The sequence below is a fragment of the Ictalurus furcatus genome, chromosome 4, assembly GCF_023375685.1.
Source record: "Ictalurus furcatus strain D&B chromosome 4, Billie_1.0, whole genome shotgun sequence".
In the NCBI taxonomy this organism is placed as follows: Eukaryota; Metazoa; Chordata; class Actinopteri; order Siluriformes; family Ictaluridae; genus Ictalurus; species Ictalurus furcatus.
In genome coordinates this window covers 26,775,071-26,793,320 of record NC_071258.1, presented here as the reverse complement: position 1 = coordinate 26,793,320, position 18,250 = coordinate 26,775,071, and the positions used below count along the sequence as shown (strand labels likewise).

Below are 18,250 nucleotides of genomic sequence, written 5' to 3'. Positions count from 1 at the left end.
TTACGGTGTTGCAGTTTCATGCCTATTCACGGCGTATAATTGGATGGTTTCCTTATGGTTCGTTTCTTCAAAATACCCATTAAAATGAATTTTCTATTACTGTTTTTCATTTTGATCAAGTTCCTTACTCCAGTTGTCCCTTTTGTGTCTGGCTGTGACTCTGCAAAGCTACTCTTTCATTTAGCTTCAGCTTTTTAACAATGTGATAAATACTGCCTAGGAGATTTATGGAAAAGTCACTGTTGAAAAAGTGTCATTTTCACCACCGACTTGTGCATTTTTAAATGGTTGATTAATACCGTGGTACCATGAAACCATATTTTAGACTAGGTTATCATACCATGAGCCCTATCAGTGAGCAGGAAAAATATTAGGGTTTGGATCGCGATTTAAAAGCAACTGCTCAGACATTAATACTCAACAGCAGCACAGCTAAATGCAGCTACATGCATAACGCATAGAGCTTTTCTGATCTTAATACTTCGAACATGACCCAATTCTGCCCTCAAAGGCAGGAGCTGACTCTAATGCATTGAGAACCATATTATTCAGGCAGATCTCTTCATGAGAACAAAATTAATGCCACCCATCAAGCCCCTGCACAAGTCTACAGAGTAAAAAAAAATTATATGCTCCTAATATAAAATAACTGATAATACCAGTCTACATGCTACACTATACAGTACATATCAGGAGTTATTTACAGCAGTGAAATTAGTGTTTTAATGGGATAATAGGCTGTACCTGTTTTGGAGGTATGGATCTATGTTTGGAAAAATATCTGTGCCTGTCAGATTATTTAATGTGATCTATTAGCATTAGATGACCAAAATTCATTCAATAATAGTAAGATATTTGATGCATACCTTCTACTGTATATGTTTAGTGGAGCAGTGTTTAGCTTTAATAAGGGACAATGAGTTACATTTATAAAGGTCTACACTACAATTTCCATAATGCTTGGTTATATTTCACATTTTGCATCAGGGTACTATGCCAGGTCTCATCTCTCCTCTTTAAAGTTTTCTCACTTACAGATTTTTTAAACCCTCAGCTCGCAAGGCCTGAGAAAAAATTGTTTCTTTTTTTAAAAACATAATAAAATAGCTTCAAAAACTCTTATAAAGACCAATTCCTGTTTTCCGGAATTCAAGGCTAACTCCCCATAGGGGTGAATACAATTCCCATCCTGCTTCAGCCTCGACACTTCCTTAGGAGTCCACTGACGAGGTTGTGCTCGCTGTGGTGTAGATGACGTAGTCCTGATGGATGCTTCACGTTTTCTTCCACTAGTTCATTCACACACTCATCTAATGAAAGGTTAAAAAAAGACAAGTCAATAAAGGAACAATATGTCAAAACAACACGCATGCAGAGTCACATGGATTACTTTTACAGTGCCTTAATGAACTTTTTGGAACTTGAAAGTTTTGGTTACTTGGACTGTAAACGAGGGACAAATATCTCACAGGTTTCATTAAAAATGTCTTCATTTGTGCTTCGAAGATGAACAGAAGTCTTATGGGTTTGGAACGACATGAGGGTGAGTAATTGATGACAGAATCTGCATTTTTGGGTGAACTATCACTTTAATATAAAGATGTTGATCTTTCCCTGAATAAAATCATTCAATTAATCATAATTGGGCTATGAAAAAATCCTGACACAATGACACAAAAGGTATGTTTGAGATATGTGCAGAAATGTTTCCATTCACTATTTATTTTGTAGCGTTTGAGTAGAGAAAATGTTGATATGTGCAGTTATTTCGTTCATACACTAGAGGTCAGCTCTGACTTGATGAATTAGCATTAGCAGAAGGCAGCTGATGAACACACATAAGAGAGGTAATTTTATCCTGGCATTTTCCTTTCTTTAAAAAGTAAGCTGTCTTGTGTTTTGTTTTTGTTTTGTTTTTTTGTTTTTTTTTTAAAGTTATAATTGTAACCATAGCCAGCTTGTTTATCAGGCCATATCAGAAATGGCCTTGAATCAAGATGGCTTTTTTGGTAATTCACTTTAATAATTACTTTTACTAGTTAGCTAGCTAGCTTTATTTGGTAGCTATCTAGCATGTTATCCTGTTTGTGTCTTATCTCTACATTCTGAGGAAATTTTTTTTCATAAATGTTTGTTATCTATCTATCTATCTATCTGTCTATCGCTATTGATCTGTCTAGCTACTGCATCCATCTATACATAGAGAGAGAGAGAGAGAGAGAGAGAGAGAGAGAGAGTGAGTGAGAGAGAGAGACAGAGTCAAACACAAAAAAGGGACACAAATATCTAGCTATCAATCGCACCATTCATCTCTCCATCTATCTATCCACCATCTTTGCATCCATCTCCTGAAACTAAATGGTCCATATGACCATAATGATAAAGAGTGCTACAAATGTAATTAAAAAGTGTTTCAATGTCTTAAAGATCTGATATGAAAGTTAACAGAATAAAAGGATGTTACACAAAGCCTGTGTACACTTTATAAGAGAGAATGAGAGAATAAACGGGGAGAGAAGCACGGCTATTCTGAGACAAAGGGAAAGACGGAAACTAATGGTGGGAATTTGAGGTGGAAAATATAGTTTGAGTAAGAGTGTATGGCTCGATTACTAAGAGTTTGTAAAATGGTCATCAAAGTACCTATATGAGTCATATCCTTAGAAAATACTTTAACCTTACCTTAAGCCAATGTATAAAGATATTTGTCTGTGTGCCTCTGGTAATAATATATACATGTATTTCAAGGTGGGAATACACCCTAGATAGGATGCCAGTCCATCAAATCTCATTATTATTGTTGTTGTTGTTGTTGTTGTGATTATTATTATTATTATTATTATTATTATTATTATTATTATTATGATTATAGTATACTTAATGCTTTGGCAACAGCTGACACTGTATGCAAATAAAGCAATTAATTCTGACTCGCATTCAGAGTGCCACATAGGGATATTCACGCATGTATAGTTTCCTACTCACTGAAATAAAACCCTTGTGTAACAGAGAAAAAGAGACGGAGGACAGGAAGTAAGAGAAAAAAAATGCTAGTGTGAAAGGAAAGAGAACAATTGTGGATGTTTTTCTGTCAGTCACTCACATCCTGTTTGCTCTTTGAGGAGAGACAGTTTGCAGAAGAGGACCCCCCCAATAGGGATAATTCTTCAGCAGGTTCCATGCTGGTAGAGTCTATCGTATCTGTGTCACTGGACTCTACCGGGGTTGTCACCACAGAGACTTGGTCACCCTCCAGGATCTGAGCCACCTGGAACCTGCAAATCATGCATCAGTGGGGTTAAAATCATGATCAGGAAGATGATCTGATAAGTGTATTTGAAGCCAGCTCCTCTCATTATAATGGGCATGCCATACTTTACACTACTTATTCTAAGTAGTATACAAATATAAGTATACTATACTAAAATATAATCATATACAAAATATGACATTCTCCAACCAACACCAACACATAGCATGTATAGATGGTGGGTTTGGTGCTGTAGTACTGGTATTTTAGTAGATATTGTATATTAATGTGGAATGTTGATGAGTTTTGGTGTTACTGGCATTTGATGGTGAATGTGGGTGTCTGTATTTTCATGGGGGAATGTTTTGTTTCTCTTAGTGTTTTATGGTGAATGTTGCTATTTGTTGAATCATTTTTAACTGTTGAATCCTTGAATATGATTGGACAAAAAGGTGTTGATTACTTTTCTATAACAGCAGTACTATTACTTACAGTAGTGTAGGGCTATATTTCAAATCACGGGTTTAAATTAAAGCGTTCATTGTAATATGTTATTGTTTCTATAGTAACAGTTCATTCACATATGGCGGATGCTCTATATAATCTAAGCCTAATAAAAAAAAGGGGTCAAAAATATGATGTTATTTAACTAAGACAAACATATAACCATTGATATGTTGACGCTTTCTGTTGACATTTATGCAAGGAGTCTCCAGCGTCAAAGCTTTGTGTCAGTCATTAAGTATTCTGCCGTGTGAAATTCTTAAGGACAGAGGGGTTTGGGCTTTCCACTTTCTCTGTAACATGGCACGTTTTTTGGTCTTATTAACTTCAAAAGAAAGAAAAACACTGTCTGTTGAAGCAACAACTGTTTATAGATACTATAATGTACGTGATAACAGGAAATAACTTCTCTCATGGGCATTCCACAACATTAAATGTAAATTTAAACTGTTACAAAGCATGATGTGTCATTCATTAATAAATAAAGTGTTATTGTATAAGAGGAATAAAACATTGCTGTTATTGGAAAACAGTCAAGTACAGGGTTGAAACCGTGATCACACCACCCTATTGTTGATTTTTTCCCTATAACAGTATGACCTATCATGTTTTATGCCTTAGTTAATGAAGAATATTGATGTTTGATGGAATTTGTTGTTTAATGGTAAAGATAGGTTGTTGTTTTATGTAAAAATAGTGGTATTTTAATGGAATATTGGTCTGGGTTGGTATTTTGGAGTCTTAATGGTGATTGGTGGTCAGTGTTGGGATTTGATATGAATTTTGCTGTAACTACTGATATCTATCAAACTCTGACATCGGTAACCCATTCCCCTACCTTCCCACATTGAGGACCCTGCCCTCGCCAGGTGAGGAGGGGATAGATGTGGCACAGGATGTCTTATTTGTGTTGATGGTGAGGGGCAACAGCACTTGTGGCCATTTCTTCTGACTGCAGCGTGAGCAGCTGAAACCAGAAAGCGGAGCCATTCCATTGATAGTATGAATGTGTTGATGGTGGCTACAGAGCCTGGGCAACGAGCGGAACTGGAGGAAGCCAGGAAACCTGAGGGAGGAACGAAGAAACAGGGGGAAAGAAATAGAACACAATATGTGAAAGTTCAATTCATGTTATACTTTTCCTGTCGTACTATTTATCACAAAATATTCAGTATATTAGATATCATAAAAGTGAAGAACTGAAACAGTGCCCCCCGTCATCACTCACAAAGCTGTAGCTTTTCATTCTTTTGTCTATGTGGCTGGAAAGTTGCATGCACAAGGAAAAAATACAGTGAAATTAAATGACAACTAAGAGCTGGAGGGTACAGTAGTGAGGGCTTTTCAAACAGGCGGTAATGATGACAACAAAATGGCCAGTACCCTTCTGCTGAACTATACATCAGAAAACGTGTAAGAGTCACACAGCCTTCCTCTGCATGCAGTGGAATAATTAACAATGACACAATGACACATTATGGAACAAGTGACTGAGAGGATTCTGACACCGTTTAGTAAGATGTGGATCATAAATGTGTTAAAAAAAAAAACCCTCAAAAGGTTACTTGTAAAACAATTTAGATACAGTGTTAGGAAAATAACCTTATTAAATATTTCGGGAAACAGATGTAAGGTTGTTGTTATCTATCTAAAAGATGACATTATATATATTTAAGTATTTCAGACAACAGACATATAGATGAAATGACATGAAATGGCTGTTTTCCACAACCGTGAAGTGAAGAAGGCGTGGCCTGGCTGGAGAAGGAGGCATGACCTACTGTTAAGTACAACTAATATTTAATTTTCATTTTCCTCCTACCTCTTATAAACATGAATGTAGGTGGTTTGGCTAAACTAAATTGCCCTTAGGTATGAATGAATGTGTGAATGTGTGTGCATGGTGCCCTGCAATGGACCCATTGGCTCTGGATCCACTGTCACCCTGCCCAGGATAAAACAGATACTGAAAATGAATGAATGAATGAAGTGTGTGCACAATACTGATTCACATTGTCTCATAATACATATATTACATTACAAAAAAAACAACAACATTTAAATGTATATTTTGTTCATTCACTCATTCATTTATCTTCAGTAACACCTTTATCTGGGTCAGAGTCCCAGTGAGTATCGAGATCATCCCAGGAACACTGACAGGTGTGTCTGAGAAGAGGACACACCTGTCCCGATTCCTCCAAACCTGTTTTGTACACTATTTACTGTATGTAACTCCATTTCAATAAATAGGCCACGTCACTCAACTATAAAATTCAGTTGGATCATTTTTTTTACTGAAATGTTTTATCTATAACAAACAAGAACAACTCAGTTGTGGCTCCTAAATGTGAATCAGATGGTTGACATGTCACAACACGTTACAACAAAACTTGAGCTTATGATGAACAGGATATTCTTGGTTCCATATGAGCATGTTCTAAACAGATGCGTATGAAATTCTCATATTTTAAGCATTAAATAATTTATTCTCAAATAATATGCATTAGTTGCTAATGGTGCACTCCACTGTTTATCATCTTTATTGATGATGTATACAGCTGTTGCTGCTCAGTGACTATGCGAGTACTTATTTAAAACAGCAAATTGTCACTGATCAGTCACAATATTGCGTCCTGCTTTAAAAAGTGGGTAGGTTTTGTTTTTTTAAAAAAAATACAGTTTATAGTTTTAAAACTAATAGGAAATCCTTCTTCCTTAAAAAAATGGCCTTGAAGTCTTTTCTAAGCTATCCAGGACTATTAACAGGTGCAGATCTCATTATTGCTCGGCTTGGGATTGCCAGACCACATCAATCTTCCCAGGTGTGATGAGAACATCAGGTAATTTATCAAACTGGCTTGTTAAAGTAGTACCTAAATTAGCATGACCTCATTGTTAGCATGAACTGCTGTAAGCATATAGGTAATAAATATCATTTATTCTTCAAGGGGTTGCAAATTGTAATTGGTGTTTGCTTTCTTACTTGATTGATGATCTTTTGCTACTAGTTGTCTGCTTGTTCTCGTATTCCAGTAACAACTCTTCCAAGGCAGCTGCATTTTCTGAAACACATACACACACAGACTAGAGGTTTTAGCCAGCAGCACATATATGAACTATTCTTAATGTACAAAGGACAATAAAATACCTTTCTTTTCTGTGATGAGGCGCACCAATGCACTTATGGTGTCTTCATTCTGATCTTCTATAACATAAGGGCAAGGATTACCTATACACACAAACACAAACACTCAGAGCTTTAGTTTCAGGATCTGATCATCCAATTGACAGAATGCTGAGGGTAGCAGACTGATTAACATAGAATTCAACTCAATTGTGTGTTGTTGTTGTTTTTAAAACAGTGCCTAAGCATTCTATTTACATGCAAGCATAGTGTAGTGGTATGATGCAGATGTATTGCTAATTTGATTGGTCTGAATTTCTTACAACCTGTGGATATACACCATGTACAGTATGTCATCACAATTTAATATAAATAGGCCATGTCATACTACTACTAGTACAATACAACTGACTTGAATTATATAATTTTTATCAAATTAAAACAAACAACTCAGAATCAGACAGTTGACACCTCATTACCCACTTGGTATTATATGATTAATGGAATCAACAGAATTTCTAATAAAATACCTGACTTGCCTAGTTATTGCCTTTATATAGACGAGAAAGTAGCCGATATACACTCAGCGACCACTTTATTAAACACATGGAAAACCTGCACATTCATGCAGTTATCCAATCTGCCAAACATGTGGCATTTGTGCAATACATAAAGTCATGCAAAAATCTGAGGCTACAGTTGGTGCTGAAAAACATCACCTGGTCTTTTTTCATATTTATCTTCGACTGTGCAGTTTCTGTGAGACTGTGCCCACTGTAGCTTTAGATTCCTGTTTATGGCTGCCAGGAGTGGAACTCAACATGGCCTCCTGCTATTGTAGCCCATCCACCTGAAGGTTCAGTTGTAAACAGTCGTTCACAATTCTGTGATCTTTAGAGACTTGTGCTTGAAAATCCGAGGAGATCAGCAGTTTGTGAAATACTCAAACCAGCACGTCTGGCACCAGCAACCATGTGACGATTAAAGTCACTGAGTTCACTATTTTTTACCCCCTTTCTGATGTTTGATGTGAACATTAACTGAAGCTGTTGATTTTGTATCTGCATGATTTTAGGCACTGCACTGCGGCCACATGATTGGCTGATTGGATAACTGCATAAATGTGCAGGTGTACACGTGTTCCTAATAAAGTGGAGGTGGAGTGTAAATGCTTTGCCCAAGATGCTCACACGTTAGTGAACACCCAGATTTGTTGTAATTTATGTCCGACAGACAGTTATTTTCATATGAATGTGGAGTCTATAAGTGTCTAATCTACTCTAATCTAATATAATCATAAAATCTATTTATATGTTATTTAGAAAAATCAGCACAAATACATTTATAATATTTGGTACATAAAGTACTGCTATCAAGTAGGATTTCTAGTTAGGGGGCTTTTTTGGGACCTGTGCCAAATTTTGACAAATAAAAATTTTAAAACACATGTCAAGGAAATCACTCAATATGGCTGAGAAACAATGCCTTAGTAATGAGTAGTGTTTCAAGTGCAACATTGTGCTAATGTCATAAACCATTATAAAAGGTTATGCAATTATAATGATATAATGAAAATTGGCATATTCCAAGTCAATACATTTTGGTAAATGACACCACATACACATAAAGGCACTTTCGGAAATTCCACATGATCACTTTTACTCTGTCCCCACTGACCCACGACACTGCCTGACGGTCCAGTGGTCTCTATAGTAACTGTTTTTCCCACAGGATTCCAGAGACGTGTGTGTATGCATGGGGGTTTCTGAAAGTAGCCCACTCAGCCTTCTTGTCTATTCATCCTGGAAAAACACTGATGGCTGCTATTCTACCCTCGACAATCTATTGTTTCCCTGTGGGATCCATAGGTTTATTCTGTGGCTTAAACATACACATTAATAAAATTTAAAGATACTTAAGTACACGGTTCTCATTGTAAAAAGAATTATAGTTTGTTCTGCTGCCTGGTGCTTTGCTTGTTTGTTTTGTACCTAGACCAAGTTATAGATAAAGCTCTTTACAATAAGAGATGTCTGAAGAGGGCCCTCAGCATCACCAAGGACTCCATGCACCCCAATCAACACCTGTATATTCTCTTTTTATCTTGTAGAAATTACCGGACCATTCCAACATGCGCAATCATACTGAGGTACAGCTTGTACCCTAGAGCTGTCTTGTTACTGGTTCCCACTCACACACATACTCTTTTAACTATTACAGAACTGTTATTCAAGCAGAACTGGAATTGCTGCAATATCATTATTCACTCAATCTGTATTGTGCAATATGCTTGTCAATCATGTAATTAGGACTGGAAAGTACAATAATTATGCATGTCAATAACAGTAACACTTACAGTATTTTCACTATAATCTCTAAAAAATGTTTTTAGAAGATGTGAGGAAACCAGAGAACCCAGGAGCTTGGTTTGCAGCTGCTGCACCACTGTGCCCACCCAAGTGAAGTGTACTGTATATAGATCAATTTTCACCCATTGTTCAATTTTCAGTCATATTATAGGGTAAAGCAGTGTGTATTGAGTATCTCATTAGTTGCTGGTTGATGGTTGTGTAGAATCTGGAGTTCTACAAAAAATGAATGTATTACAAAGCTTAAACGTGTGAATGTAGATCTGAAAGGGCGAAGCACATTCCAATCCAAGAACAGAGCAATTAAAGATGATCACTGATACAAGTACTACGAGACGTTTGCAAACAAACAGGTTCAAGACAGTTGTAGGAAGTGGTGCAACAGAAAAGTGTTCGTCCTATTATTGGGAGATTGTGAGTTTAGAACCCCAACAAGGGAGATAAACTGGCTGTGCTATCTGGGTGTGAGGGATGGGATTACTCTCTCTCCCCTGTCAAATCACAGCAACACTAGCCAGTTGTAGGTGTCATGTATGCAGAAGAGGGCAAATAGTGCTTTCCTCCGAGTGTGTTGTGAGGCATGCAATGATACAATTCGCTGGTATCACATGTCTTAGTGGAAGCATGTGACAGCCAGTTGGTAACTGTCATGTGATAGGGCAGAGATGGTTGATGGGTGGGAATTGCAGGAGACCAAATTGGAAAATGGGGGAAAAAGACAATTACAGGAAGGACACAAAGAGCTGCAACTGAACACAATATTTGGAGTAAGTGCCTATATTAAAGAGCTCTATAACTATTAGCCACAATGTCAGTCAAACTATTAAATCAGGAGATTAACTACAATTTTTGGAACACAGACAATGTGGCAGGAAGTAGACCTTCACAGGACAACACGCTTGCATTGCATTTAAAATAATACATTTCTACTTCGTGTATCTTTTTTACTTGGTTTCCTGATTTCCTGTGTAATTAATCCAAAGTCCTTCACCTATCTCACACATTACAGCATGAATGACTCATTGCACCTGAAATGTCCTTTTCACCTCAGTCATCAGCTATTTATACTAGGGATTTCTGTCTTCCTCCCTTTCTATTATATTATCACCATATTATAACCTCTCCTCCTTTCTGTGTTGCACCCTTTATTTCTTTCCATCCTCAATCCTCCCCCCATTTTCTCTCTCTCTCTCTATATCACGCACACATATTCTTGCCGCATCGTATCGTGACTTTTCACACACTGCACGCCACAGTTCCCAAATGTGTCTCTCTTCTAAGCTTCACTGTCCTCTGGCTGTCCTCTTTTACTCCACACACAGAGACACACACCACAGAGTCCTGGATTAGAAACTCTTTCAGCTCAGGAATGTAATTCACTCAAAGCTGTAGGGCCAAAAGACAACTGCACTTAACTTTAATACATTAGCATTAAATGGAACAATGCAACTAGAAAGAGAACAATCTTTCACTGTTTTCTCAGTTAATCAGATGTTAGAATAAGAAAGTTATTGCACATGTAAACAGTTACATGCTATTTTTATAGTAGCTATAAATAGACATTGAAGTCAACAAGTTAACGCAATATTTTCCATATTAGGTCCTTTCCTGTGGTGCAAAACTTTAAGAAACAGCTTTACTGCTGACTGATACAAACCAGGGCTAGGGTAACGGGTTATGCTATAGTCTCCATTCCAAAACATTCAGTAAACATCTCTGTATGAATTACAGAAAAATTTTAACCCATTTATTATTAGGATTTGATTGTGAACGTCCACCATTCAACTTCCTATGAATTAGCCGTTACTATAGAAAACGATAACGTTAGAATGAGCACAACTGCAACTACCGTCTGAGCTGTTGTTATAGAAAATTCTATAAAACACCTTGTAACCAATCAGAATCGAGAATTCAACAATGCTGTGGTATAAAAAAACAATAACTGATTATATTATGTAACCATCAGGAACACAGAGCTTTATTTACCTTCAAAGGTAACAAGGGGCGTGTTATGCTTGATGGTATTTCTTTACTGGCACAATACATCTGAACCATTGAAAATAAATGCCCTGGTTAAGTTTTCAGCTCTTGAATAATTAAGCCAAAAAGAGAATGTACAAGATACTCTCTACCAGAAATGTTGCCAATAAGCCAATATGTATTTTTGCTTTGCTTCTATAGACATTGCTAATGGGGCCAACAATTATGGGAAGTGCATAGCTACAGTATAGTGTAGGGTTCCTCCTTTCTGTAATGTGTGTGCCAGCAGAGAACACATAGCAAAACCTGAATTCAAGTTATTTATTCTCACAACTAGCTAGGGTCTGAAGCTCAATGCATTCCAAGGAGCTACACACCAGAGCCTTCTTTTAATAGTCATCACACATGTCAGTGCAAATTATATATTGAACCTAAAGCTATATACTCTTCAAGGTATGGAATACTGAATAATATTTATACCTACATGCTATTTGCAGTGTAACATCAGTTGCAAACCATATTTAAGACAGTGAATCTCAAGGCTAATAGTTAATTAGAGATATCTTACATCAGACACTCATGTCATAAAGTTTCAGAAATCCCACAAGAAAATTGGCTTGAGAAAATTAACAACTCAGTGTGGTTTGAAGCAAGTGTGTGATGACTTAGACAAGCAGTTTGTATGATGCTAATTTGTAGCTTAAGCTCCCTTTACTTGTCAAGTCCAAAAAGTAGAGAAAGAGAACCCAAAACAAACAGGACAAAAATATTTTACTTGGTCATTTATTTATTGAAGAAAATGATCCAATATTACATATCTGTGAGTGGAAAAAAGATGTGAACCTTTGCATTCAGTATCTGGTGTGACCCCCTTGTGCAGTTTCCAATAACTGTTGATCAGTCCTGCACATCGGCTTGGAGGAATTTTAGCCCGTTCCTCAGTACAGAGCAGCTTCAACTCTGGGATGTTGGTGGGTTTCCTCACATGTACTGCTTGCTTCAGGTCCTTCCACAACATTTATATCGGATTAAGGTCAGGACTTTGACTTGACCATTCAAAAACATTATTCTTCTTTAACCATTCTGTGGTAGAACGATTTGTGTGCTTAGGGTCATTGACTTGCTGCATGACACTTGAGATACAGTTCACGGACTGATGTCCTGACATTTTCTTTTAGAAATCGCTGGTATAATTCAGAGTTCATTGTTCCATCAATGATGGCAAATCGCTCTGATGCAGCAAAACAGGCTCAAACCATGATACTACCACCACCATGTTTCACAAATGGGATAAGGTTATTAAGCTGGAATGCGGTGTTTTCCTTTCTCCAAACATAATGCTTCTCATTTAAACCAAAAGTTCTATTTCAAGTTCTGTTTCATTCATCCACAAAACATTTTCCAATAGCCTTCTGACTTCTCCCCGCGACCTTTAGCAAATGCAGATGGACAGCAATGTTCTTTTTGGAGAGCAGTGGCTTTTTCTTTGCAACCCTGCCATGCACACCATTGTTGTTCAGTGTTCTCCTGATGGTGGACTCATGAACATTAATATTAGCCAATGTGAGAGAGGCATTTAGTTGCTTAGAAGTTACCCTGGGTTCCTTTGTGACCTTGTGGACTATTACACGTCTTGCTCTTGGAGTGATCTTTGTTGGTGGACCACTCGGGGGAGGGAAACAATGATCTTAAATTCCTCCATTTGTATTCAATCTGTCTGACTGTGGATTGGTGGAGTCCAAACTCTTTAGAGATGGTCAAATTTATAAAATGTTGATGAGCATCAACAACTCTTTGTCTGAGGTCCTCAGAAATCTCCTTTGTTCGTGCCATGGTACACTTCCACAACTATGTGTTGTGAAGATTAGAGTTTGATAAATCTCTGTTTTTTTCATAAAACAGGGAGTTCACTCACACAGTATTGTCATCCCATTGATTGAAATCACCTGGATCTAATCTCACCTTCAAATTAACTGCTAATCCTAGAGGTTCACATACTTTTGCCACTCACAGATATGCAATATTGGATCATTTTCTTCAATAAACAAATGACCAAGTATAAAGTTTTTGTCTGATTTGTTTAATTTGGTGTTCAAAGTCTACTTTTAGGACTAGTGTGAAAATCTGATGATGGTTTAGGTCATATATAAAGAAAATTCCCAAGGATTTTCAAGCATCACTGTACTAGATGACTGCATGATGTTGTCATGGCCCCCAGGGACAATTCCATCTTTGGCCACTAGAGGGCACCCTGAATGTCACTGCAGAACAACTACTTCTGTTGTCTTCCTCCATTTCACTTTTCATTTCCCTGGTTGATTAGTGCTCCTATTTAGGTTCCCTGGTTTTTCTCAAGTCAAGTTGTTTTTATTTGGTGTTCTTTCCTAGTTGTACTAAGATTCTGATAGCCATGGTTTCTAGTGTGTCCTCCTATTTGTTTCCCTGAGCCTGTTCCCTGTCTCTGTCTCCTAATAAAGAAGTTCTGCATTTTGTATCCACCTCTCTGGACTCCCATCATGACAGATGTCAACTCTCATCTGCTTATTACAAGGTTGCTCTAATAATTCACTACATAGTAGCCTATATAATAAATTAAGTGATACCCTCTCGACTTCATTTTGTTTAAGGCTATGTCTATGACATTATTAATCTCATCTTGCCCCAAGAAAATCTGTGGTGATGATCTGCTGCTGCAAATGTCAGACATGGAACGTCATGGCTGACTGACTACGTAGGGGAAAATTCTGTGAATACATTGACTGTCCTGCTTTATTCTGTTAAAAATGCAAAGGCTAACATGAACGACAGCCAAGGAACAACTGGACACAATAACACAGACACCAATATGCCACTCCAGCACACACAGTACCAGGAGACAAGCTTAAATTATTGATCAGTATACGCAAAGACAGAGTATCATGTTGTGTGGAGCAAATGAGGTGAACGTTACACTCCAGCCATCGCAGGCACTCACATCAAAGGACGCAGCTACGATGATTTCATTGTGCGCATGTGCTGCCATTTCTAAACTTATAATGTATTTTTCCCCTCCACCAGATAGTGTGACATACAAGCTATTTATATTTTACATTATGTATAAAGGTAGAAGCTCCTACTGCTGTAATGTAGTTTAGTTTTTGTCTCAGTAGATTTGTTATCTGTAACCAAATGTACATGAGAGTACTTTACAAATGACCTGTATTCACTCACGTAATATCACTTTCTGTGAGGGATTAGTGCTATGTACTGGGTTTGGTTCTTCTAAATAGCTTCACATACATTTATGGTCTCCCTATACATGTCCAACAGACATCACTGCATGATTTCTACTGACACCAATAAATTTACAATTTATCTGTTTATAGTTACATATAACGTTTCAACAGGTTAGTTCCTGTTATCACTTTAATTACTACAGCTATAAGCTCATGTTCTCTTTCATTAATGAGATAAAACAATGCAGTGTGTTACCAAGTAACCGCAAAACATAGCACAAAAAACTACACTGAGAGTAGTTGAAGATCGGAAAAATATCACATGGTCTTCTTTCCAATGTTCAACTGTGCATTTCTTGTGAACGTGTGCTCACTGTAGCCTTAGATTCCTGTTCCTGATGACAGAGTGTAACCCGATATGGTCTTCTATTGCTGTAGCCCATGCTTTTCAGCTCACCACGGTTGTAAATAGTGGTTATTTAATTTACCAACTTTCCAGCTCGAACCAGTCTGGATCCAACTTCTCTCATCATCAAGGCATTTCTACTGCTGCTACTCACTGGATGTGCTGCTCAATGGTGCTTTTCATACCATTCTGTGTGAACGCTAGAGACTGTTGGGTGTATGAAAATCCCAGGAGATTGCACTTTCTAAAATACTCAAGCCAGCCCGTTTGGCAACAATGACCATGTAATGTAGTTGCATGTGCAGTATGAGCAAATGTACAGGTGTTCTTAATAAAGTGGCCAGTGAGGGTATAAATAAAGGCATTTAGAACAGTGCAAGATGGGTGTTGATTAGTTCTAATGGTAAATATGTCAAAACAGAAAGATGCAGTTCTAAGAATATGCGGCCATTTCCCAGCTCTCTGTTAAACATATGTATTACTTGGAAAGTGTATGCATTTTCCAGGTGATGTATGTATGAATTATACACACTGAAGTACCCACAAATAACATAAGGGGTGTATGTGTGTGTGCACATGTGCATGGTTACCCTCTTTCTGCAGCGCGCCTGCCTCCAGCTCTGCCCTCTCCTTCTCTGTTGTGCACTTGTAGCCCTTCTTCTTGAGCAGGTTGCAGATGAGAATGCCCAGCAGGCCAATTACACAGAACACAGGGACGAGAGCAAACACAGCATACTCTGTAGTCTTCTCCTCTGCTGCATGTACAGCTGTGCTGTTAGCCCCGCCCACTCCTGCTCCACCCGATCCGGCTCCACCCCCTCGCGCACTCTTTCCTGCATTACGTCGCAAACGAACTAGAGACGCTGTGATAGATAAAATACAATAAGGTAGGCAATAAGAGGGAGAGAGAAAAGATGAATATTACTATTAGGAATATTAGTAGTAATAATGTTGAAGTTTTTAAGTTTAATTTTTGAGGTTATTTTAGGAACATTCTTTTAAAATAGTTTTTCTCCTGGTTTTCTCCAAGTAAACATGTCCATTATTTCATAATAAATAAACAATTTCTTACTTTTTATTATAAATTTTAAATGATTTTTAAAAATATTTTATTTCTTTTTGCTTGCACGAGTTGCTTGTATATATTTTTTTATGTATGATTGTTTCTTATTTTTACATGACATTACAATGATGATGATTAGTAGTAGTATTAGTGTTATTATTTATTTATTATTAATCATTATTAACATGTTATTATTATTAAATAATCAGTAACAACAACAGCAATAACAATTTGTTCATTTATTACTATTATATTTATTGTGATGCGAATGTTTATTTTGACATTTACATTAATTGCATTTTAAATACACAGTATCTCCTATTTAAATCAACATTCATTCTATTTCTTCCTCTTATTATTATTATTACTGTTGAATCTTTATAATGAATGAAACTTTTAAATGCGTGAAAAATGTTCAATTAATAAAATCATTATTGGTGTGAATAACCCGACAGGATAGAGGTAAAAGGTCATTTTGCAACTAAACAGTATTAAGAGAAGCACTCACTCCTCATGCAGGGACACAGGGTGGAGGAGCTCTGTGTACTCAGTGCAGGGTAAAACCTGAATGACAACAATCATTCCATTAGCAAACAAACACACAAAATGTACAGAAACACACATACAATCAAACAAATCACAAACCTTCAACTGGAGCTACAGCTCATCATTATAGTCTGTATAATACACGGATGAGTGGCAAAATTCCTCACCAAAACAAACTTTCATTAAAGTCACTTTTGATAAAAGCATACGCCAAATAAAAGAATAAATACATAAATGTAAATGTGCATTTCAGTAGCTTTACCCAGACAGACAGGCTCCACACACTGCGTCAGATTCCGAGGTGCCGGGCGTCACCAATTGACGGTTCAGGCTCCTGCACTGTGTGTGTACAGTGCACTGATCTGGACCGTAGGAGTCTGAGAAAGTGCCTGGTTGACAACGACGACACTCCACCACTGCGTCAGGACCCTCCACTTCGCTGCACGTCTAAAACACACCACATAAACTGTGTTATTTTACATGGTTCTTTGGTTGCATAAGTGTGGCAATTTTGTCCCTCACCGTGGACGGCTCCTGTCCAGTAGGACAGTGCAGACACACACATGCCCGACCCATCTGACATGGAGCAGCGAGCACCACCCATGGACACAGCATCTGCAGACAAATGGAGCTTAGTACTCTAACACACACATACACTACTTTAAAACTTATATGAATGTCCAAACAATCAAAATGATCTTGCAGTGTATGGAAAAACATGACAGTACTGTGCACACACATATACAAATATATAACTTCTGGACTTTGGAATTACTTTATTTTACACATGGTGCTATTTTTGGTTTGCCACTGAGCTAAGTTTAACCCAAGGCTGCTTCTCAGCACCTGTTGAACATCTGAGTAATCTGTCTACATCTCTGTAGTGTAAAACGAAGTGTGTGTTTGTCACACACATTAGCCTAGGGCTCATTCACAGTTTCGGGAAACAATTTTAGTTTCGTCCTTACAGTTTCTTGAAAAGGATCTTGCCCAGTTCCTTAAAAATGTCATGATAGGATGTTAGCCATCTGAGTGATTTTGAATCAGCACTGTTGTATAGAGCCTTTGTCAGCTCAATGTGTGAGTGTTCATAAAGGAAGGCTATGAGCTCAGTTTGTTCTCTACAGAGGCTGCATTGTGTGGTCAATGGTGCAAGTGCTGCACACTCAATGAAATATAATAAACCAGTGAAAGAATAGTGTTCATCAGCCAGAATTTACACACCATGCTGAAGTGCTGCCATTTCTATAGCTGTTTTCCCCCCAAGTGTTTCCAGGGGCATAGTGGTAGACATAAAATAGATAGATAGATAGATAGATAGATAGATACTGTAGATACAGTTGTGCTCATAAATTTACATAACCCTTGCACAATACAAAATGTTAATAATTAAAAAAAAAAAACATGAGGGATCCTAAAAATACATTTAGTTTTTTTATTTAGTTCTGCCCTGAATAAGCTATTTCACATAGCAGATGTTTACATACTGTATAGTATGTAATGACACAATAACATCTGAATTTACACAAATGAACCAGTTCAAAAGTTTACACACGCTTGATTTTTAATACTGTGTGTCGTTACCTGGATGATCAACGGCTGTGTTTATGTTTTGTGATAGTTGTTCATGAGTCCATTGTTTGTCCTGAGCAGTTAAACTGCCCTTACACTGCATTTAAACTGCAGTTAAAACTGTTCTTCAGAAAAATCCTCCAGCTCCTGCACATTATTTGTTTTTCTAGCATCTTCTGCATATTTGACCCCTTTGCGACAGCGGCTATGTGATGCTG

At 37.4% G+C, this 18,250-nt stretch overlaps 1 protein-coding gene across 1 annotated transcript; it reads right to left on the bottom strand.

The window, feature by feature from the left end:
* Positions 1-616: 616 nt before the first annotated feature.
* Positions 617-17,216, bottom strand: relt (RELT TNF receptor). The gene is made up of 9 exons (XM_053623453.1): positions 16,983-17,216; positions 16,723-16,907; positions 16,423-16,478; positions 15,442-15,714; positions 6,906-6,986; positions 6,741-6,819; positions 4,593-4,820; positions 3,104-3,275; positions 617-1,310 (listed from the first exon to the last, which is right to left on the bottom strand). Exons 1-9 carry the CDS (start codon positions 17,073-17,075, stop codon positions 1,299-1,301), a joined length of 1,179 nt encoding a protein of 392 aa, XP_053479428.1. The 5' UTR covers positions 17,076-17,216; the 3' UTR covers positions 617-1,298.
* Between the last annotated feature and the right edge of the window lie 1,034 nt (positions 17,217-18,250).